The sequence below is a fragment of the Mugil cephalus genome, chromosome 5 (assembly GCF_022458985.1).
Source record: "Mugil cephalus isolate CIBA_MC_2020 chromosome 5, CIBA_Mcephalus_1.1, whole genome shotgun sequence".
Classification (NCBI taxonomy): Eukaryota; Metazoa; Chordata; class Actinopteri; order Mugiliformes; family Mugilidae; genus Mugil; species Mugil cephalus.
The window spans coordinates 9,149,406-9,173,579 of NC_061774.1; the positions used below are offsets into that span (position 1 = coordinate 9,149,406).

General features: G+C 45.3%; 1 protein-coding gene across 11 annotated transcripts in view; it reads left to right on the forward strand.

The window, feature by feature from the left end:
- The window catches only part of dlg3 (discs, large homolog 3 (Drosophila)), a 75,145-nt gene that overhangs the window by 16,778 nt on the left and 34,193 nt on the right, over positions 1–24,174 (forward strand). For 2 of the 11 annotated variants that reach the window (XM_047585707.1, XM_047585708.1), the window contains exon 1: positions 5,372–6,549. The exons of 7 other annotated variants lie outside the window; for them this stretch is intronic. In XM_047585707.1, coding sequence (XP_047441663.1) covers positions 6,184–6,549 — 366 coding nt within the window. In that variant the 5' untranslated portion in view covers positions 5,372–6,183. Of the gene's footprint in view, positions 1–5,371; positions 6,550–24,174 lie in introns of those variants that run through there. 2 more of the 11 variants (XM_047585699.1, XM_047585705.1) reach the window with 1 other exon arrangement.

Here is a 24,174-nt window from a genome sequence, read left to right on the forward strand (position 1 = left end):
CGTTCCCCATTACAACACGGCCAGTGGCACATGGCAGCACAGTGGCCGCAGGCGTTGGCTTTATCAGCTGAGCCTAGAACTAGTGCAGTGCGTGGGGGGGGTTGAGGCATGAGGATGGAGGGACTTGGAAGGGGTAAGAGAGAGGGTGACTGAGGCTGTAAGCTCATGGATTCATTGTGCTCATGTGATGAAGTCTGCATAAGAATACAGTGACAGCACAGGTTGACTCTGGTCTGGATAACATGGAGCTGGCTGTGTGTGTCTGTGCGCGCGCGCGTGTGTGTGTTAGTGTTACTCCCTCTATCGCATGGAGAAGGGAGGTGAGGGAGCTGAGGAGGTGCAGGGAATGGAAGGGAGGGAGTGAAAGGAAGAGAGGGGGGGGGTGTAGAGAAAAAGATATAGTGGGGGAGGCTGGAGAGAGAGAGAGAGAGAGCACGGCGGCTGAGAGGCTCGGGCCGGTGCAGTGCAGAGCTGGAACGGACACCCAGAGCTCAGCCTTCCTCGGGTTGCCATGGAAACCACATTCCTCCCCCGCCTGCATCCCTACAGACTGCTCCGACTCTCTTTCTCTCTCTATCTATCCCTCTCCCCGCTTCTCTGTTTTTCATCCTGCCGTTTTCATTCCTCTTTTAATTCGTGTCTTTGTTTATTTTCTCCCTTCTCTCGCTTTCTCTCTTTCTGTTCTGCTTTTACACCGTGCACGCATTGAGCACATTTCGTGATGATGCACACTCAGCAAGCACACAGATTTCAGATGCAATGCACTGTGTGGTGAGGTGAATGGGTAATTACACCGTTTATTTTGCATTCCCATGCACTCACGGATGCATAAGCACTTTGTTGTTTTCTCAGCGTCTCTCTATTTTCTTCCCTCTATTTTTACTTCCCCTTCTGTTCAGCACCATGCTTCGGTAATGCCCCCTCTAGTCATCGCATTTCTGCCCACACACGGGGCACCTTAGCTTCGTCTCTCCTCTGTTATGGCATCTGTCGTGCACCTACAGCACCTCCGTCATCTTTTACCAACTGCTCTCACCTTCCTGGCAGTTTCCAGCTAATCTTCTTGCGCACCCTTTCATAGCTCCCGCATTTTTTTTTTCTCTTTATGCACGTACCAAAAATACCAAACATTGTTCGCCGCAGCTCTGATACAATCTCCCACTTTCCTCTTTGCCAGTCTCCCTCATTCTCCCTTTATTCCTGCTCTCATTTTTCTACACGTTTCTCTCTCTCATTATTCCATCAGTTGGAGGTGCTGTGTTTGGCGTGTGGTGGTGGAGCAGCTGTTCTTTGCCACTAAGGCCTATTAATAGGAGTCTTAGCCGCGTAGCCTTTGTTTTTCCACGTCTGCATTGCTGGGAGAGCAACATCTTGGCAGGTTACTTTGTGTTAGTGCAAAACCGATGAGTATCTATCTCCCATTTCTCTCCACCGGGCTGGCTTCATTTGGCTGCGGTTATTGATCGGTAAAAGCATTAACTGTAAAGACGATTTAGTCTCCTATAGTCTGGGAGCTCTTCTGCTACGGCTGAGATAAAACAAGTGGCTGTAATAATGCCTCAGAGAGACACTTGCTTCTTCATCCTATCTCGCATTCAGTCAAGGCTACAGTAGAGGAGCTCATACGCGCTGATAAGGAGCTGCCCCTTTAAGACTGTCTCACTACCGACTGTCCTTTTATGGCGCTGCATCCGGTCAGGTGACGAAGGAGCAGTCACACAGTCACACAGCTTCTCAGAGAAATACCTAGAAATGACTGAAAAGCTCAATACATGGTCCGTGCAGTGGTTGGGGGGGTTGTAACGCTCATTATGAGAGTGTGCATGTGTGTTTGCTACTGGGTGTCCAGGTGGGTTTATGTAATAAGCGCTGTGCAGGCTGATGCTGAGCTGATAGTGTTGGGAGAGCTGCAGAGAAGCTGTTGCCTTTCAAAAGCACCGGATCCTCCTCTCTTTTATGCTGTGTGTAACGCAAAGGTCCTTTTTAGGCCATATGTCAGGAGTAGTTCAGAGGTCTCAGCCTTCATTCCAGTCACACATCACACAAGGCTATTGTCTAATTCAGATATATTATTTGGGCACAGTACTAACAAAGATCGCAGACACACCACAATTTGCCATGACTGCTACAGGAGCGCTCTTGTTCTGAGTCTTTACACCATGTCTTTAGCCTTTCTCCGGGATAGGATAGGTTGATTAAGACTCACAGGTATTTTCACACATTGTTATACAAATTTTTCAGGTTAAACTACAAATAGGCAGATAGCTATGCCGGTTTCTGTTCTGTAATCATCATAGTTTAATGGTTTTACATTTTGACAGGACACATTTAGAAGCCTGGTCCATCTGAACACCGACCAGCAGGTTAGCAGTCAGCTACTAGCTAGCAACCAACAAGAAGACACCAGCTAACTGGCCTAGCCAACAGCAGTATGCAGAATGCAACACATCATTTAGGTTTTCAAGTAGGCACCTCCCTTCACCAACGTTTCGTTAAGCCCACGACACCTCACGAAGATTTAACAGTGAGGTCCAGAGTCCTGGATTCACCCCCCTCTATGCTGCCACCACACTACTGCATGTCATTGAATCACTGAGAGATTAGCTTAGTCCCTTTTACTGCTATTCACCAAAATACACAATGGTCGTGCGTCAAAGCTACATCTCTCCCAGGTAGGTAAGGAGTAGAATAAGGATACAAACCCAGGTTCAGGTAGGTGTTGGAGATTGAGGATACAGGACTGAACCATGACCCGCACAACCTCATAGCCGTGGCTCAGACTGACCCACGTAGCAACGACTAAAACTACTCAGCTAGCAGCTTGTGCAGAACCAAAACTACGTTTCAAGTTCTCTTCAGAAATTTAGCATTGGATCCACGAAGGTTGTATTTATAGCAGCATTACGGAGTTTTCTTTTTGTGGTACTTAACAGAGAGCCCAAATTTCCCGTGATCAGCACATAGAAGCACAAGTTAAAAAACCTTAAAACAGAAAATCTGGTCTTCTTTATTATGTGGCGCCTTATAAGACGTGTGCACCAACAAACACCGCATTAACCTTAAATCAAGAATCAAGAATCAAGAATCTTTATTGTCATTATGCAAGGCACAACGAAATTCTGTTCAGCAGCTCTTGGTATAAATGTACAGACCTGAGATATATAAATAATATAAATATAGAATAGGAAATATAAAATAGAATAACAAGTTAAAATAAAAAATAGAGACGTTTCCCGTCCTGTGTTATAGTCCTAATGAAGTGAGATTATATTACATACATCCTGTATTCCTTCCCGCTCCTCTTCTGATCCAGAAATCAGAATGAGGAAAAAATATTTTCTGTATTTTACATTATGTAATATTTAAATGTAGACGTTCCTTTTCCCTTGAGGTGCTAAATGTTGCCCTACATACACATGTGCCATACGTATCACAGATGTGTTTGTATGTGGACGTTCACTCGTGTGTGTTCATCCGGGGCAGGAGAATTTTCTCTGCCCATCTCTTCTTCTTTTATTCTGTAGATCCAGCTTGTCATTTTATTATACTGTGCACTGCACAGTATTAATCCTATTTATTTATTTATTTATTTTTACTGAGTACCCTCTGAATGCACCGATCAGTAAATGCGACGTGGACGGTTTGTAAGAGAGACACAGCGATGCTATGGAGGGATGGTTGCAACATGTGCTCGGTCATGTGTGCTTTGATCGATATGCTTACATTGGTCTTTCGAGCCGCTGCTTCAAAGCCCCGCCTCGCCGCTCTGATTGGCTTCAGCAGGGTTTGTAGCTGCATCCTACAATGTAACTTGAGGCATTCAGGGGTTTCTGGCCTCCGCTTCGAAATACTCAAGTTTCTTATTTCTTTTTCTTTCTTTCTTTTTTTTGCTCTTTTGCTGGGAAAATCTCTGTAGGTTAGCGTGAAACAATATCATCATAATGAAGTGAGTTGCTGTTGCATGTAATTAAGTGAGGCTGAGCCTGCTGCGTGTGCCTCCTGGTAGGGCTGGAACACAATGCAGCGTGCCCTCGTCCTGAGATCCTCTTCAGCTTAAAAGGGAGGCGACGAAGACGCAGCCCTGAAAAGCCGCTAGTGTTCATGTATGAGCACTCTGACATGCAGACCATGTATAAATACACTCTCTCCCCCCATGCAGACACACCCAGCTCCGTTCCCCGTCACATTTCATTAATAATGCATATATGCAGGGCTTTAATGGCGACACTGTAGCATTCCCTCTCTAAAATAAATAAATAAATAAGTAAACCTTCACCCACAGTGTCAAGATGTTTTATATCTAGCTGTGATCAACCCACAAATTCTTAAGCATGCAAAATGGCTCACAGGCAGTCCCATCGCATTACTGAAAATATAACCGCCACAGATACATGAAAGCCATATAGTCTCTCCTTCTCTCTTTTTTCCCCTTCACACATTCTCACTCTCAATCTCTTCCTCCACCCACTCGAAAAGCCCAAGCGTGTAATCTTGTTGGTTTCGTACACATGTGTTGATGTCATCATTGTGAACATAAAAAATAATTCTCCCGTGCTCCTTAAACGAGGCTTCAGGAGCGCAGTTTTTCCCTCACTGTGCTTATTTTGACCCGGTCCTCTACGCGGGCACGACTTCACCGTAAAAATAATTCAACGGCCGTGCTGATGAGGGCAGAGAGAGGGATAGAGAGTGATGTGAAGTAATGCCGCGTGAGTCAAAGGCATCCTCCGTTAAAAGGCAGGTCTAATGATCCCCAGGAGAGGAAGGATTTTCATCTGCTTCCGTCGTGGGATTATTTACAGATGTGCGCTGTGACACACAGCCCAAGGTTGACACTTGCCACTGCGAGAAAGCAGTTGAACTGCAGATGACCGTGGAGGTGACCAGTGATCAGTCAGAGGGACAGGGGTGCTCATTGTAAGTTGGATTTTGGCTGCATTGGTTTGATGAAAAACACGGATTAGACTCCGCAATTAGAAAGATCAGAGCCCGGTGTCTCTCATGACGTGGTTCCCAGACTATAAGCTCCCAAAGCTGTTTTTTTCTGCAGAACGTTAAGAAAGCAGACAAACATCAAGCCGAAATGTGCCATGATTTGTGAAGACGTGCCTTTTCACCCACGGCAGGCAGCGGTGAGGTGTAAGCGCGGCTGCCCCTTTAAGAGCAGCTAGTGAAGCGCTCCGTCCTGTTGGTGCTGCTGCTGCTGATGGCAGCGCTGCGAGTTGATTGGCTGTGGCTGTCAGGGCTGAGGTGCTGGAGGGATGCTGCTACGTATCTCTACCCCCTCCCTCACCTCTCTGTCACTCTCTCTCTCTCGCTCTCTCGCTCTCTCTCTCTCTCTCACCATCTCCCTCTTGCTTGCTCACATCCCTCTGAATAATCCACATCTAGGGCAAGCTGGCTGAGAGGCGATCCAGTGCTCAGCTCCTCTCTGCAGGCTGAGAAAAAGAGACAGAGAGAGCGAAAGAAAACGATTTTCAACGCAGGAGGAAAACCGTGAGATTTGGACAGCACAGGAAGACACCAAGAATTAACAGAGGAAGATTTTCATCTGAGGATATCATTTATTTATACATATTGTTTATATATCTATATATATATATTTATACACACGCATATAGATATTTATATATATATACATTTATCCTTGTACATATCTGTATTCGTGCTTGTCTGTTTATAGTAATATTTTTATATGTATTTGTGTGTGTAAATATATATATGATATATAAACAAAAGAATATATATATATATCTCTATGAATTTACATGCGTATCACTGTGAACCAAGAGAAGCAAGAGGAAATTTCTACCATCAGGGCTGGTCTCTGATTGTGTGGCGGTATACAATATTTTAAATATTTCCTTTGATCTTCTACGTCAAGAGGACAAAGACTACGTGCCCATTTTGTATTTTTTTTTTTTTTGTTGTTTTTCCTGTTGCTGCTTCCCATCCCTCTCAATCTCTTCTTCTTTTTTTCTACATCCGAGAGGAATAAAGCGGAGAGCGGCAGGATTTTGACGGAAAAGGGAAAATCTGTAGAAATTCCTGTGATTAGTGTTATTTCCATCGGCATTAGCGCTCTGTGAGCCGATCACAGCGTGCTGTGTGAGATCTGAGGAGGCAGCAGAGACAGAGTGCCACGCCGCTCATCTCAGCGTCAGCCCAGCCAGCACAGCCAGCATGCACAAACACCACCACTGCTGCAAGTGCCCAGAATGTTATGAGGTGACCCGTATGGCTGCCCTGCGTAGGATGGACGCCCCGTCGTACGGAGGAGACTGGCAGGCCGAGCCCTATGGATACCCACCTGGGTACGGGGGAGGCCAGACCTTACCCCCTCCAGCCTCAGGGGGAGGTGGAAGCATGAGTGGAGGAGGGGGCACTTTGGGGAGAAGTAAGGGCAAGATTATGTCTGGTGGGGGCCCTGGAGGCCCAAACCCGAAGGGCCAATCCAAAGGTGGCCCCAAAGTAAATGGCAACAACTCCAGTGGACAAGGAGGATGGTGGCCTGAGTGCACCTGTACCAACCGGGAGTGGTACGACCAGGTAACTCATCTTCCTTCACTCTTTTAAGGTAGCTCGGGCCTGCGTGGCCTGACGTGGGGAGACTGGAAATAGAAGAGCTGTTGCCGTAGTAAAACAGACATGGCCATGCACCATCTGAAGCTGTCAGTTCATGAAATGGAAATTTATATTCGGTATCCGTCTCCAGACCCTCGGTTTCCCATTTGTTGACTCCTTCGTCTGTTGGAGGCAGAGGGAGGAGAACGGGACCGATCCAGCTCCGCTGCACACACACATGTAGCTGATCTTCATGTTTGGATATGATGCAGATGACTAATGCATATAGATTTAACACACCTAGTGTGTGTCGTCAAAGGCTCACGCCGATGCAGTTGCCATAGGCCAAAAAATGGTGCATTTTCATTCACCGGAGTGGGAGCGAGGGGGGCAGTTTGCGCTCAAGTTTTCTTCAAGGCCGGTGACTCTGACGTTACACACTTTTAGATTAGATGTGAGAAATAGATGGCTCAAGAGTTCGGCCCTAATTGTGGGAGTGCGTCCCATTAGCTCGGAGAGGAGGAGGAGATGATGAAATCGATGCGTGATGCAAGTTTTGGCCATTTTGCTTAAAAGAATCACAACATGATGAACGCCTTGTATAATAGAGAATCAGCAGTAATTTGTGTCTCAGGGCTGCCTGTCTTTCATGTCGCACAGTGTGAATGAAACTCCCTCCTTACGTGTGCCCCATTTTGTTTCTATTATCTCCACTGATTCACGTGTGCTTATAAACTACAGTTGATAAAAGGTCAGAACAGCTGCAGAAGCACAGTCTTTAATTAAGCAAGGTGCATGTATGCGAGCATGAGCGAGGGCTCGGGTGGGGGAAGGGCGGCTCGGTGAGCATGAGCTTCAAGGAATGGGTCTTGCCGTGCATGAGTATGTGTCTGTGCAGTCTCGCGTTTGCGGCAGGCGAAAGCCACCGCGTTGATTGTCCCCCCTCCATTTATGTCTGATTGTGTCTTTTGGAGGAAGGATAGGAAGGAGGAAGGTGAGAAGAAAATGGAGGCTGAGATTTCAGCAGGCAGAGTGGAGGAGATCTTCCCTGAGCCGAGCTCTCACACGAGCCGCAACCTGGCTGATATTAACAGACCACTACAGCCCAGGAAATGTTTTAGCTTCGTGGAGGAGAAAACAAATGGTTGGTGTTGCGTTAATGTCCGTTGGAGCTGCAGTCGCACCAACCAGGCGCGTTTCATGCTCCACACATTTGAAAGCTTCGCAGCAGATGTGATTATGTAAGCATTTATTGCTTACATGGAGATTTTATTCTCCATCGGCGTTCGGCCGCTCGGTCTCCGCGCATTTATTCCCACATCCACCTCACAGTGGTGCAAATCAGCCTCTTCCTGCGGAAATACGTCGTTCGACTGCTTCGTGATCCGTGTGAGGATCTCGTGTTGTCGAAACAGCACGGTTGACGGATAAACAGCTCTGTGTCTCTGGTCTGTGCCGTCCTTTTGAAGGCTCGTCGCCTCCTCGCCCGTCTCACGTGAACGTACACCCCATGAAACTCCGTAGAGAAAGTATTCAACCCGGCGAAGGAGCACGTACATTTATTACATTTCTCACTGACATGAGAAGAGCTGGTGAGGAGTGAAGGATTGGAGGGGAGGGGGGGTCAGTAGGGTAAAAATGCAAAGGTTGAAAATGAGAGAAATAAGCCAATAAAGGCAGGCGAGCGGGCCTGACGAGGGGGAGGGGGTTATGTAAGAGGAGGCAGTTGGTGGTGCTGTCAGAGAGAGGAGCAGGAGAGGCACTGACACCGTGGACAAGCATCTGCCCGTCCGTCTCTTAAAACGGGCACGTGAGCGGCCGATACGTGCCCCCCTTCCCCGTGAACGGCCGCGGATGGAAGCGCACACACACACACCCACCGTCACCCCCCCCCCCCCCCCCCCCCCACCAACCCCCACCCCCTCCCAGCTCTCCTCCTCAGTCACCATTGCTCATCCTTGCTGGGAAATGTGAACGCGACCCATCCCCCCACTACCTATGCACAGCCGGGGAGCAGGGCAGCAATCACACACGCCCAGCCACACACGAAACGTCGTCTCGTAGCCTTCCACGACAGGCCGTGGGTTTTTTTGGACGAGGTGAAAGGCATCAACCATCGCACGGTCGCTGGGAGCCGTCAGGGCTGCCCCCTCACAGCCGGATCATTGGCGTTTTTTTTTTTAAATGTGGCCGTGAACGTACGTGTGAGAGGAAATCATCAGACGCCCCAAGACGCAATGATGCCACGTTCGTTTTTTTTTACTTCCCCCCTGTCATCTGTTTTCAAAACGATTGTGCTGCTTTTGTCAAGAGCCTGCTAGGTTAATTGTGGACAGTGTCAGCTGGGATTATGTGAACGTTCTTTAAAACAAGAGCCTTTGAATTTAAATCTGAGGGAAGTGGAGACCTCAGTCTACTGGGAGCATCATTCAGCTCCCTCTTCCCCCCGCAGGCTCCAATCTGTCTTTGTGTGTTCTCCAACTCTGTGGCTATGATTAGCTTTAAATATTAATTGGATTTTACTTTATTTATTAGCATCAAGATTTAGTCCAAAAAATGCTCTGCCAGGCCTGTTGTTTTCAACAGTCCTCTGTAGTGGCAGCAGTGTTTTAAATTAATGCACGAGCACGGTGGGCGTTCCATGTCGAATGCTCCCGTATGGTTCTGACTAGAAAGCCTTGAGGCCTTGATCAGAAATATTTACGTGTTTGTGTTTGTGTGTGTGTGTGTTTTTTTTACACTCACATTGATTTAACGGTGTCACCGGTTTGCACATCTGTCTGATGACATTTTGTTCAGTCAGATTTGGTTTGCCAGTCCCGCGAGAGCAGCCCGGAGAGCATTAACGGATGGGATTTACATGTGCTCCATGTCCAAGTGTCTTGAGCTGGATCCCCCGCTGTGATCTTGAAATGCTTCGTCTTAAACCTGGAATATTCCCATCAGATCAAGAGAGATTTATCAGCGAGCTTGTATTAGAGAGAGAGAGAGGGGGGGGGGAAAAAAAGGCGAGTGTGTGACGTGTATCAAAGTGCACTCAACGTATTTGTGCGTTTCCTTCAGAAAACGCGTGTGAATGATAACGCCAAGATGGATGACATTTTCATTACACCTGCGGGTGCACTTCCTGTCAGCGCGCCGAGTCCGGTGAGACGCGTCATTAGCGCGCGCTTGTTTTTAAGTGTCGAGTAAGAGAAGGTAATTTGCAATTTATTTTCTCCGATAGATATGTTAGAAAGACAGCTGATTACCATCTTGGAGCTGAACTCACGATAATGAATAAATTTAGAATAGAGAGGAGTGAAGGGAACTCAATTCACTCCTGCTACAGGATAAATAATAAAAGTTACAAGATGGAGTCGGTGTTATGGATGACGCTCGGCTGGAGGCGTGTTAAATGAGGGTCACGAGGCTGGGCAACCTCAACCTTAGCAAATGAGGACACAATAAAGGCATCCCTGTCTCTCGTCGCCTTCACGAGCGACACAAACTTCAGTTTGGTCGTACTCTCTCCCACATTTAAGCCAAGCTGCATTATTAAAATTCTGTAGGAGGGAAAAACAAGTAGAAACAATGTACCAGTAATTACTGTTTGAATTTCTGGTGTACTGTAGCTCTGTGTCTGTTTTCAAACCTGCAGCACCTTCTCCAGATGGTTTTGCCGTGAATTACTGCGTCTACCTTAACCACGAACTTACATCCTATCTGTGTAAACCACCAGCGACATGCAGAAGTTTGAAACGTTGCATGTTTGTACCTAGAACTTACCAACAGTGATCAGTAAGCTGCAAGCAGCGTGTTCATCTAGCTCTGCTGTTTAACTCGGTAGCCACGACACAGCTCCTCATGATTGAAGCTGTCAGTTTGTCACTCGTTGGCAAAAGAGCGTAATCAGCCAGTACAGTCTTTCACACTGTACCACAGCGAGTTCTGATAGTAACAACTTGACATAGTTTTAGGAACTGGGAGCAGCCAGAATGTGGAACAGTTACAGCAGAAACGAGCTCCACAAACTTTGCTCTTGTGTGACCAGAATTTCCTGCAAAAGAAGAGATTCACACGAGAGGCTCGGTGTAGTTTCTCCACAACCTTGACAGGCGGCTCTTAGCAGCCGTGATCAAGCATGTTGAATAGTTAATTGGAAATAGTTTCAAATTTTTCCAAATTTAGCTTCCCGGATGCAAAATGTGTTGCATCAAGCTTTCACTTTGTTGCATTATAGAAGGATGCAAGGAGAGCAGCTGCTGGTTCGTATCAATGTAACACTGAACTTAGTTTCCTCATTTATGTTAATGAAGCAGGCAAAAAAAAAAAAAAATAAATCTCCAGTATGTGTCTGGAACTATGTGAATAGTCTGTACAGTCGAGACAGTGTGTTTTTTTATTTCTCTCCACTTATAGCCAATGTATTTGTCGATTTAAATAACGCAGACGCACAAAAACACCAATACTGAACCGTTTAACTGACTGCTTCAATTTTTTTTTACAGCTACATACGGAAGATGAATGCCAACATTTAATTCTACTGATCTCGTACAAATTCAGAGCACCTAATTTAATTCCAGGTGTCTGCTACCAAACCTCCTACATCGACACACACACAGAGTATAAACATACACTCCCATGCTTACGCAGACACAAAAATGATGCTTTTCCCACGAGAATTTGGAGGTAAAGGGAGGCTGGTGAATTATAGGAAATGCACTGTGAAACAAGGCAGACGCGGCGCGCTGCAATATTTATGTGCACTTTGACAAAAGTTAGCTTTTAATACGTCGTGAGAGGGACGGGAGCGCCTGAGAAAAGGCCAGTCAGACGTTGACGTCAGCGTGCTGCGGAGACTTTGACAAGCCGGCAAACCATTGTGGGGGCTGGAGAGCTTGATCTCCGGCGCGTAGCCGGCGTAGCTGTGACCCCGGAGCCCCGAATCGCGATGAAGCCCACCTCCCACACTACCCTTAAAAGCCTCCGCTCGGCCTCTCTGTTGTTCTTTACCTTTGTGTGGCGTTCACGGGCTCTGCCTCTGCTCTTATTGTTTCAACATGGTGGTCCTCTGCGAAATGCCGGAGTCCCCTGCCAACGCAGGTTTTCGCTCATCAAGTGGTTCGCTCGTTACTGCCGTGTGGCTGCAACTACGCGACGTATAGAGAGGCTTTTGCACGGTGTTACAGGTGCAGTAGCCTGAAGCTGCAGATCCTGTGTGTGGAGGTGTGTGTCCTGCTGGAAGCCGAGGCTGCCATGGCCCTGTGATCCATATGGTCATTGTCAGAGGCCCTGCCAGGGCTCAGCCCCATATCAGCTCGCCTGTTCCCCTCTCTGGCACTCAATGCCAACCAGGGGAGGAGAGGAGAGAAGAAAGGTGAAGGGAGGGGAATGCTGTTTGTTTGCTTGCTTGCCTGCTTTGTTTTATTTAGGGTTGGGGCGGATCAGAGTGGAGACTGGGCCTAGCGATGTGACTGCGCCGTGCAGGGCAGACCGGACTTCTGAATCAGCGATGGCAGCGTCAGATTCTCTGTGAGACAGTTAACACGGGCCCTTTGATGGAATAACGTGGCATTTAAAATGCGGCACCGCTGCACTCGTTAACGAAAAGAATCGCATCTCGCAACAGGCTGCGCAGAAGGCATTTATTTCTGAAGCCTAGACTTCTCCCGAGCAAGAATGTCCTAGTATCCTCGGCAAAGTACAGCGGTTACATCACCCACATGCTTCCATGGAATACGTGTATGTCCAATCAATATCGGTGAAGAGCTAGTCCCTAAGCCTCCTGACTCCTCTTCATTTTTGTGGGGTGTGTGGGTGCTTTCAACAGTGCTTGTGCTTTTATTGCTTTTATTCAAGCATCGCATCAGCTGTTATTTTGGTAACTCTTCACAATAAGGTCTGCAAAACCCTGAGTAGTCAGTACCAAAGAACCCAGCGTTAACTGCTTAAATAGAAATAAGAACTATCCGGTCATTTCAGAGACTTTAAACTCAGTGGCTGTGATCATCTGAATTTCTTTCAGCCAGAGTTTACCCCGAAGGTAGATGGAGATATGTCTTTATTTAAAACAGAATAAGCCTCATGGTCTTCGTTTGTTACGGAAGAAACTCACGTTAGCCGTCACATTGTCCTGATGAATTTGTTGCCAGCATCCTATAGTCACCTCACCTCTCTTCTCTGCTGTTTTCATTCGCTAATTATTTCCACTTGTTTCTATTTTACTGTTGTTTTTATTTTGTGTTAAGAAACACACTTCCTGCTCTGATGTTTCACAATAAGAGCCTTCTTGTGGGGCTCAAAGGGGTTTTTAATTTGAAACATTTGCAGGAAGTGTTGACTTCGGTTTAAAGTAATTTAGTAATGCTTGAAGGATGCTAAGCTAAATCTGCTTCTTCTTTTTTTTACTCGATAGCTGCTGCTTAATTAGAAATGATTGATTTGTTCTTCGCTGACAACTACTCCGGGTTTTTGCTACTTTCAGGCTACGTTTCATTATGCGCTGACACTGGCTGGGCAGTTTAAATCCTTCTTTACAGGAAATTATGTGAATTCCAATCAGTGGCTGGCTTCATGTAGAAAACACTTCTTGTTCTGTCTTCCATTTTCTGGAAACGTGTGTGAATCTGTGTGAATCTGTGTGTGTGTGGTGGACATTTGGCGAAGCAGTGCATTTCTTACCATGTGTAGCTGCTCTGAGTGCCATCTCTGTCTAATGCATTATCCAAGCAGCCCTTCAGCCATTTGGTCTGGCCTCTCATTTTTTGTGCGTGTGTTGTTTTTTTTTTTTTCAGCGTTCTTCTTCATTTCTATCATCCCCCTCCTGTCTTCCACTGCCCGTCTCCTCCTCCTCCTCCGCGCTTTCTTTTTTCATACATAGTACGAATCAAAGGCTTCATTTTGGGGCGCAGAGAAGAGTGCGTTAGCATCGAACAACTACAGACCTGTGTTTCAGTTTGATTAGTGATACTTGTTTTCAGTGCTTTAGAATAACACCACATTGATATCTCATTCATTACTTAAACCTGACTGATCTTGTCTGGATGAAAGCCATAACACTGTATTCTTATAGGAATATTATTTTATTTTACACATTTTATCCCATATATTAGTTTGTTATTTATATTGTATAGTAACAAAGAAGCAGAAGAAGAAGAAGCAGAATCCTTTAATAAATCTTAATTTGACTAATTGTTCTTGCATCATTTGATATTTTTATTTTTGTTATGTGGTTTGGCCTCTGAGGTAGCCAAATGTCTGTTTGATTGATGGGCCGTGTTGGACAGCATTAATCATTTTAACAGCCCTGATAGATGTGTCCAGGCCTGGACTAGTTTAGACATACAGTACATAAAATGGATTAATGGCGTTTATAGACAAACCCCACATTTAACAGCAGATAATCTGAGTTCTATTATTTTAAACCTATTTTGGGCAACGGGTAGAAGCTCGAGTGCTTGTTGGCCCGCACTTCTTTGCACTGCAGCTCTGAATCACTGCATATATTGATATATAGCCACATTTTTTGACTCCACACCAGTTAAAATATCACGCATGGTGCGTTGTGTATGTGCGGATTCTTGCTGTGTGATTAGTATAGATCTGCTGTAACATATGTTCTCGAATGGACTTCCTGTTTTTTTTTTCCTCCCACTTAGATGACAGCTAACGTTGTCCAGGCCCATGTCTGTTGTATGTGCACAGAACCACAGATGGGCTTTAAACGTATCCCTCCATTTATTATCAGGCATTTCTATCAGGGAGAATCAACTCCACCTACCCTCTGAGTTCAGGAACAAACAAAAACACACATCTCAATCTCCGAGACAAAGAGACAAAGATCAAGGAAGTGCATGCCCTCGGATCATTACGGATATAAACAATACAAGCAATCCCAGCTTAATATCATACATTTTATTACACCGTCGGCAGAGCATCCTTCGCTTGGATTAGATTTTTATGGATTTATTACTTTTTGTTTCTCGCCGTGGTGTGTCTGTGCATTTTTGTACCTGTTTTCTCAGAATGTAACACAACCTTCCCCGGTGCGAGCCACATCCAAATTGTCTCTCTCATCATGACCTTGCGTAGATTGAATTGAAGTATACTGTGGAGAAATATAGCCAGCGTCCAGCTGTCGTGGCTGTTGCCTTGTATGAATGTATCTGCAGCGCGTTTTTGAGTGCCCACTTGTCTCATTCCTAATCACTCAGATGAATTTGTGCTTTGTGCTCGTGTCCGTCTTCAAACCGGATTCTCGTTTACAATGACAACAATGTAAATGGGAATCACACCTGCATCTGTAGGATGAAGTCTGGTGAGACAAGACGCTGGATTATTATGTGTGTATGTAACTTAGTTCAGCTGATGTGATTGCGTTAGCGGTATGGCGTGTCTGATTTGTGTGTTTTTATGATCTTCAGTGTTTCCAGTCGTAGTTGTGCGTATCTGAGTCCACATATAACTGAAGAGCAGCGCAGCTGAACCAAACTCTGTCTGACTGTCACCATCTGACTCCACCCAAAGGTCATTCAAAACCAGTCAAAGAAGCACCACATCAGAGGACCTGTAACCAGAGGGTGACGCCAAGACAAACAGCTATTGACTTGGAACAATACACACCTGTTACTAAAAGTGGCCGCGCCCGTAATTATGTCTGAGCCTTTGTCAAATTTGAGCAGGTGGGTTATAAAACAAATTGTCCCCGTGCAGCTGTCACGAATGAGGAAATGAACTATAGAGGCTGAAGACTTCTTGCGAGTCTGTAAATGTGTTTATTTCTGCTCCAAATTTAAAACTTTTCTGACGTTTACAGATTTTTCTGCCCGAAGGTTGAAGTTTGAGGCTGATGCCGTAATGTTTCCTCCATCCAAATCGTATTTTTATATAAAGGAGAAAAAAAACACACAGTATTTTTTATGATCATGGTGGACGTTTCATTTTGTGATAAATACATGATCTAAGATTCAAACCTATGCCTCCATTTGGAGATTACATTCATGTGTGAAGTTAATAAGCCATAAAATATATAGATGAATCACAGTATCACAGTTCTAAGATTAAAAAAAAAAACCCTGAAAGCACAAGTGAGGATTTTATAAAATCATTCAGTACAGTGGTGTAAAACGATGCCCACTTTGTAACAGATCACAGCTACCGCGTACTGTATAACACTTAATACCACCATTGGCATTGGACTGATGGTAATTATTTGCTGTTTCAGCAAAGTACATGTTTCACTCTTCACTAATCTTTACCTGTTTTAGTTTAATTGTCACTCATCACATCTGTAGATGAGGCGTTTGACAAAGGTTGACGCTACTCCTCCCCCTTCTCTGCCACAGCCGTGAAACTCGATGCTTTAGGCTGAGATTACGTTTGCAGACGTAATAAGGAACCGTTCTGTTTTCATAAACAAGTCTGCTTTTTTTGCTTTGCTGTTTTTGTTGCCTTAAAGCTGGAGTCACACAATCTGAGACATTGTGTGTTTTCATGTGTTGTACACGGCACATGGAGATGGAGTCCGAGCGTATTTTCGTGGCGTTCTCGTGTCTGCCTCAGACTGTTGTGAAGGACAGTTAATAAACACATGAAAGGTGGACTTTGGACCTTATATTGTCGTGGTAGTTTACAGCATTCGACCAACAGTTGGGGTGAATTATTTCACTGGAGTCATTTCCAAATCCAGACAGTGTGATAGTTTGATACTGTACAAAAATAAATTGTAGGATGTTCAGGGTATTTTCAAGGAATAAGAAATTTAAGATTAGAGACTTTTATTTTGGTTAAATATGTCTCCCTGACCTTATGTGTTACAAGCTGTCCAAATGCTTTGACACGATACTTTAAACATCAGTTTAAAATGTAAACAAAACATGAAAGAAACACATATCTATATATTATATTACAGTGTATTTTATTTGCTGTCTTGCCAGGAGTTAACTGAGAAGATCTTGGTTTAGCTTATCAGGAGACGCAGGACACAGCAGCTGACTTTGTCCAGAGGTTGAAAATGTTCCCACAATCCTGACTCACTAATCACCACCAACACATTCAGCCTCGTTTAAAAATGAAGACTTTAATTACACTTTAGTGGCCAGGTAGTGTAAATCATAGAGAACGCAAAAAGAAATGCATGGTAAATATTACGCAATTTGTTCAGCGTAAATATTTAGTGTCGTCTGTGAAGATCTTGCAGATACATTAAATGCACACATGTTGTTAAAATGCGCACAATCCGGCCAACGACATGTTCAGCTGACTCTGATTCCATACGTCATGAAAAGGCTCAGTCCTGTGTGGAGAACGTCGAGGAAAGTGGCGACGCCGAGCCGTGCCCGACTGCGAGCCGGTGGCGAGTGTCTTTTATGGTGTGTCGGTTTGGGCCGTGATGATGCAAGGAGGGGGACGGGATGCACGGGGGTGGGGGGGATTTGGCAGGGAGGAGGGCAGAGGGGAAGGGACGGGAAGCGCGAGAGAAAAGAGGTGAAGATGTGAGAGGTGTGGCGTGAAGAAAGGGACGAGGCCGTAAAGAAGAGAAACGAGCCAGGGAGACGGAGAGCGGGGGGGAGGAGGACGGGGAAGCGTGGAGGAGCCTGTGCTCAGACACAGCCCTGTGTGTTGCCATGGTGCAGGCTCAGTCGGAGCTGCACAGTAGCTTTGCTGCTCAGCTAGCTAATTACCACAGACTGCAATGTTGATAAGCAGGCGACCAAAGGCTTCTGGTTTTCATCGCCACAGTGTACCAGTCAAGGAACACATCTGCTCTTTACATATAGAAAATGGTTCGGTGCGGCAGCTACGAAGCGAGAGCGCCGTAGGTATGTGGAGAACGGCGTTATTGAACATTGTAGTGGTGCTCTGCTGTGTCAGCCGTGCCACTTGTGTAATATAAAGAGCCCTTTCTCATTGTCCATAGACTGACGCCGCTCGCTGAGAGCCTGCAGATCCTGATCAGCCTGCTTATAAAACCCAATATGGGCCATTGTGGATTAATATTCACCATTAAAATTTCCAATTATGTAATCAGCCAAATCCAAGCCCCGCATATGTTCGCTAGAATATCTCAGCAGCCCCGAATGAGGCAGGAGGGGAGGAGACGTGCGGCCTGAATGATGACGCAGCACCAGCCCGTGCAGCCACAATTCACCGAAATGTTTCTGCTGAAACCAGATCTGTTGTGTGTGGGTGAAATTGAAATTGAGAAGTAGTTGTTTGGTCGTCGTAAAGCTGCTCAACATAATTGGGCGTGTCTTTGTGTTCGTGGAATCAAACGTTCCTGTTTTTGTTAAACTGTCTGTGATTAACTTAGAAAACGCTGAATCACATTTAAATTTAAATTCTGCTTCAATCCCATCTCTGTTTGTTTGTGGCTTTAAATTATAGTTTGTTCAAAGATGCATAGAGGGTGAAGACCAGGCAGGGAGCAAATCCCCACAGACCCCCATGCTAAAAAGCCGGGGGTCTGTGGTTTACAGCCTGGTGCAAAAAATGTTTTTTGTCTCAAACGTTTATTTCACTGTTTATGACAACTGCACAAAGGGTGAAATATTTTGTAACAAAATCGTTTATTTTTTACTAAGGTTTAAAATCCTTCTCTGAGTGACAGGCGGTGGCCTGAGCTAACTGCTAGCTGACAGTTGTGTGGGTGAGTCTCAACGTCCAGGCTTCTTTAGCTCCGCCCCAACACGACCCCCCACGTGTCCATATTTGGAGAATCCGAGTGTGGGCGGAGTAAAGCTCATCTAACATGGCCACCACAGGCTCTGCCCTCTTCAGGCTTCATTTTCGAGGTTCAGACTCCAATGGATGATGTTGCGTTATGTTTGTCCACAGTATAAACAGTCAGGGGTGAAGAAATGCTTTATTACATTACAAATCCACCAAAAACATATTAATTATTAATTTTGTTTTGTAGAAACCATGGCCCAAAGAATAAACAGTAATTATGACTAAAATACTCATATTTTAAAAGTAGGTTTCTTGCTAAATATGAAGAAAAACCGCCAGCTCTCATGTGATGACCAACGTTTCAACGTGCAGGTGCAACCAGACGACCACTAACCTGTTATCAGTCCTGCTCTGTGTTTATGGTAGAGATTCCAATTCACAAGATCACGATTCGATTTGCTTCATCACTAGAGATATTTCTGTTTCAAGACAAATGATTTCAGAGATTTGTATTTTTCCACAATATTTTACCTCACGTTGGGAATTCTTGCATATGGTTTGGATTTTTCCATCTCTCATCTGTCGTGGTGCTTTTCTAGCTTCTGTCATGTTTTGTATCTCGCCTCACATGTGAACTGATCTCGTTGTGCGGTCCTGTAGGACTAGTTACGGGAAACCACTTTTGCGAGACGGTTTTAAGAGGACGAGAGGATGCAGGAAATAGCGTATATTAAAAAAACCACATTTTCTTTTTAGCCAGCCCTACTTTACAGTACGACTAGTAACCAGAGATGTGAGACAGTTTAAATAATTGGTGATATGAAATTGGTCGTGGTGCTTGTTTTTCTCTTTGTGTTAGCCCCGTGGTGTACTCCACCTCTTGCCCAATGACATGGAATAGGTTCCACCCCTCTGAAGTTTTTCAGATCAGTGACTCATCTTCTCAGTCCAATAAGATGGCTGCTCTCGTCTTGGCACATTCTTTAGGGGACAGAGTGTCTTCACTAGACACCTCAAGGTAGGCAGAGAGAAAAAAAACAGACAAATCTGGACCCTCGACAGGAGGCAGATTGATTTGGCAATCACCAAAGTGCTACAAACGTTTAAGACAATGCCCTGTTTTTTTGTTTTTTTGTTTTTTTTTCTCCCCCCTCTGCCGTTTGGCGCTAAATACATCAGCATATGGATAAATGTGCTCATGTATTCATAACTACGAGAGGGAAGCTAGAGACACCGCTCTTGTTTTTGTTGCCTCGTCCGTTGTCCTACTTACTGTAATTCTTCATCACTTCCAACACCTACACTTATTGTGAGCCAAAACTCAGGAAGGGGTAGTGAATGGAGATGTGCGAGTGTGTGGGCGTTCCCTAGTGGAGCTTATAGGAGAGCATGAAACCTCAACCATGACAGGAGGATCTCTATAGCTGCACAGAGAGGGGCTGAGCCCCGACGCTTTTCATTGGCCTTTGGGTCAAAGTTAGCCTCGTTATGTTCCCCGTATTATTTTTACAGTGGATCTCTAAGTGATCTGTATTTGGTCTCTGGTTTTATCACCGATTTTTATACGCAAACCTTTGCCGTTTATTCTAGTCCAAAACATGACAGACACATCTAAGGAATCAGACAAATCTTATGCAGGTGAAGGAAATAAGAGAAAAACCGAATATTTTTTTCCTAATAAATTGCTCTGGGGGAGTGTTCAAAACATCAGTGGGACCATGAGGCAGAATCACAGTCCAATGTTCCCAATTAAAAGGGGAAAAAAAGTCTAAAATTGGAAGGGTCTTATTGCAGCTCAGAAGATTGTGTTCTGGGGGTGATCAGGAAAGGAATGAGGCAAATGAGGGTGAGAAAAGTGAATCAGGGCAAGGTGCTCTCATCGAAAAGGAACAGAGAACCAGGGGCCATCAGGTGTGTTTGGTGTTAAATGGTTTCAGATTGTTAATTTTTATGTGGATTCCTTTTCGTTTCTGGAAGTTTTCGTTTCTGAAAGTTTGGAGTGTAATTAGAGGTCGGAGTGGATTGGAGGCGAAAGAAGGCGACTGGGGATCATTTCGATGGATAGATGCCTAATTTCATGTCTGTCAATACTTCCCACCACTTCACACACACATGTTGGTTCATTACATACAAACAAATGTAAAAATGACACTTGTAGCTGCTATGGCCACCTACTCAGCATAACAGATACATTTTGTCTTTAAACTTAAAGTTTTGTAGAGATTAAACCAATTAGATATAATATTTTAATGAATGGACTTATGAGTTCAGATTTTTATGACCTTTCTGGCAGAACCAGGCCAGCTACTCATTATTCTACGATAAACTAACTGTGTGCTCTGTCCTTTCAATCGATCCTTAAATTATGTATTTAATACAGTGAGGTTTGCTCTGTGATTAAAGGGACGGGATATTTAATGCACATTCATGAGATGAGATCTGAAGTTAAAATGGTTGCACAGTAGTTGTAATCTCAGTCAGTGTATGTCAAAATCAGTTAAATTTGTAATGCCTAAAATCCTAACGCAAAGAGCTATAACAGCCTCTGTCTTTAGATTAGATACTTCCTTCAGCTGAAATACTCCTATATCTCCTATATCATCCACTCATGCACACATACTTTTATACTATTCATACTAGCAGTCTAAATAAAGACGTAAATACACATAAAATAAACATTGTGGCATGTTTTCTTATCTTTGGATGTGTGTGTTATGACGTTTTCTAATCTTCTCGTGTCAGACAAAAGCTGCGACACCATCAGCATCTTGGTGCCTCACAGAGGAAAAGCAAAATACCACGCACGTGCACACGCGACGAATTCATGCACCAAGGTGAACAAAGGGAATATTCTCAAATCAGAGCAGAAGAGCAATACACTCATGTGAACTGGGGAGGCAGCGTGACAGTGGTGAAAGCATCAAAATGGCAGCTCTCAGTTGTGTGTGGTTGTGCACTGTCACCGGTACTTAGCCGAGGATCCAAAACACCAGAGAGGGACAAGCTTAGCGGCTCTTTCAGCTCAGCAACAAAGGGTAGCAACTAGTTGAGAGCGGCGAAAGCTAACGTGCTGCAGTGACCTCTGATGTAGGGGGAAGAAGTGGGGGCGGGATTATGTGAGGCATACTGATGACACTCGCACATGACAGGCTTCCTCTAGTGTGGAGCCTCGCCGCCGCAGCACACGTGGTGCTGCTCTTTTTGCGGCCGCGCGGCTGCCGATCGCCAGACGCTGAAGCGAATTGGCAGTGCAGCGACGGTGCGACGCATCCGGATAAGAAATCTATGATGATCACCGACTGTTTGTGTCTTTGGCGCGGCGGTCGGCCATGAGGGGGAGCACCTGCAACTCTGTCACACTCATTAGCAGCAACATTTGAATGGCAGGGATGACTCAATCGGAGAAGCAACGCTGAGACACCACTTGTGATGCTGCTTTATATACATGTGCAGCGCTTCTCAGCGAGGAATAATGAGCAACCATGTAGGCAGCGTATTTTAATAAGTAAACGGATGGATTAAAGACGTTAATTAACGTGCGTTCTCTGCTTTCAGCTTCTTGACAGGGTCATTTTACAGTTGTACTGTTTAGTTGTCTTTCTTTAGGTTTGCCACAAGTTACATTTACTGATGAGAAACTGTTTAAAGTCAGTTTCAATCACAAATTTGCCTCAGCATCTTCCACCTTATACGAATTAATCAATTCATTCAAAATGAAGAATATCGTCAGTTTAAGATGACACTGATGAAGGTATCCTGCTGTCACCCATCTCCAAAACGAACAGACATTTGGGGCTCGTCGTGGACTGGAAGTCACAGGTGTTACTACTCCAACAACATTAACAACGGTTCAGTTTTATGTGACACCGTGACACGGAGCCAGCGTGAGCAAATCAGCCATCATTAATGTTATTATTTACCACCTGTGCTTTTCCCACTGAGACACGTCAAAATTCACACTTGCCACACGGCGTGCATACATGTCAGGGGCGCGCGGGGAAGAGGGAGACGCTGTCAGGTTCCGAGCCCGTTGGTTGTCAGCGGACTTATAGAAAGGCCCCGCTCGGCCCGACGCTGTTATGAATATTCGTTACACTAAGTACTTTTCCCTGTGTGGCTGCACTTGTGAAGGTCAAACTAGCCGGCTCTCATTTGGAGCTGCTCAGCATGACAGAGAGGTAAGCCAGAGCATGCTTTTGTAATATTACATAAGGATGAGGAGGGAGAGCTGCTGACAGCTGTGACGGGCTATTAATTATAGTTTCATGGATGTGGGTCTGTGGTGTGTGTTGGGAGGGTTTCGAGCGGGGAGGGCAGCACAGTCAAAATGCTCAATCACAGCCATCAAATCAGAAAACTTTGAGCTTTAATGGGGCCGTTTTACGGGCGAACTAATTAATTTCCTCATTGAAATAAATGTCTGAATTCAACTGGCGTTGTGGAAGGAGAGACGGAGCGGTTGACCTTTACCGCCGTGGGATTTTCTTTATTACATCTCGTTATTCCGCCTTTGTCCCTGACATTGAGTTTTGACGGCGTCTGCGAGTAAAACATCGCTCGCTGTCATGTGTTCATCCCTCTCGGATCCGTCCGTCTGTCGCTCCTCCTCTCACCTTGCTTCTTTCCTGCGCTCTTCCCCCCTGGCACAGGGGATACAGCGTGAATGAGATGTTGGGTGCATGGTAATTGAGTAGGTATTGATTGGACTGCAGCGTGGCCTGCGAGAGGCCAATGAGAGCCAGAGGATCAGAGCAGCACCACTGACTGCGCACCTCTCATCCCACATTCTGCAAGAAAACATGAACGCAGTGGCGCTAGAGGCAACTGTGTTCGTAGGAACATAAGAACATCGCAGCCCTTATTTCCTGCCCGCTATTAGCCCAGGAAGACAATCCTTCTCCGTTAGTTGCGTCGTTTGACTGACTTGGTGCATCATGTGATCTGACCGAGCTCCCGTGTCATGACGTCTTGGTGGGATAGGACCTGATATGGAAGCGTTTATTGCCCTGTCAGCATGTCTTCGCTGTGGCCAACCCTCTTGTTCTTCTCCACCACTCTACCTATGAAAACCTAATGCTGACGGCTCTGTGTGCTGCAGGGAAGAGCATCGTGCTCGAGAATAGGTGTTTTCCTGACGTGTGTTTTCTTTCGATGGCCACATTTTCTGCCGTTTGTTTGCCACGCTAGTTACATGAATTAATAAGAGAGAGTGTGCCGTCATATTTAGACCTTTAAATAATAATTAAAAAAAAAAACAGAATGTTCTATTTTTTGGGTAAGTATCCTTACTTGCCTTCTTGCAGCTTGCAGAGTGTTAGGTGAGATCATTTGTACCATCTGTACAGCAGTCAGCTAAATTAGCTTAGCATAAAGGCTAGAAGAATCAGCTAGCCTGGCTCTCTCCAAAGTTCCCCCATAAAACAAAGCGAATTGTGTTTTGCACATATACAGAAAATCCCTTTTCATATTGAGTTTATTAATAAATGTGCTGTTAGTCTTTCCACACAGCTCCAGCCAAGGAAGCATGATGTAGATGATGAAGAGTGCATCTGCCTGTGCATTACTGCCGAATCAATAATACTTCCCAGCTGATGCATGTGCGCGTCGAACGGTCGTGGTTCTTTAAATACTTGTTCGCTAAGACTGAGAGATGCAGAACATTCCCTTAAATCCTCCGTCCTCCTGACTCTGCTGCTGCTGCTCGAATGTTATTTTTGAACTCCCTTTTTCATTCTCTCAAATCCATATGTGGTGATAGCACATGACACGCACCTCGGTATGCGTGTGTGTGTGTGTGTGTGTGTGTGTGTGTGTGTGTGTGTGTGTGTGTGTGTGAGACAAGCAGCGCTGAAGGCAGTCAGGCACATCCAACCTATGGCAGGCGTGTGTGAGCACAGAGCCGCATAAACTGCAGCGAGGCAACAGTCAGATCCCTGAGAGGCGAAGCGAAGGGAGGTG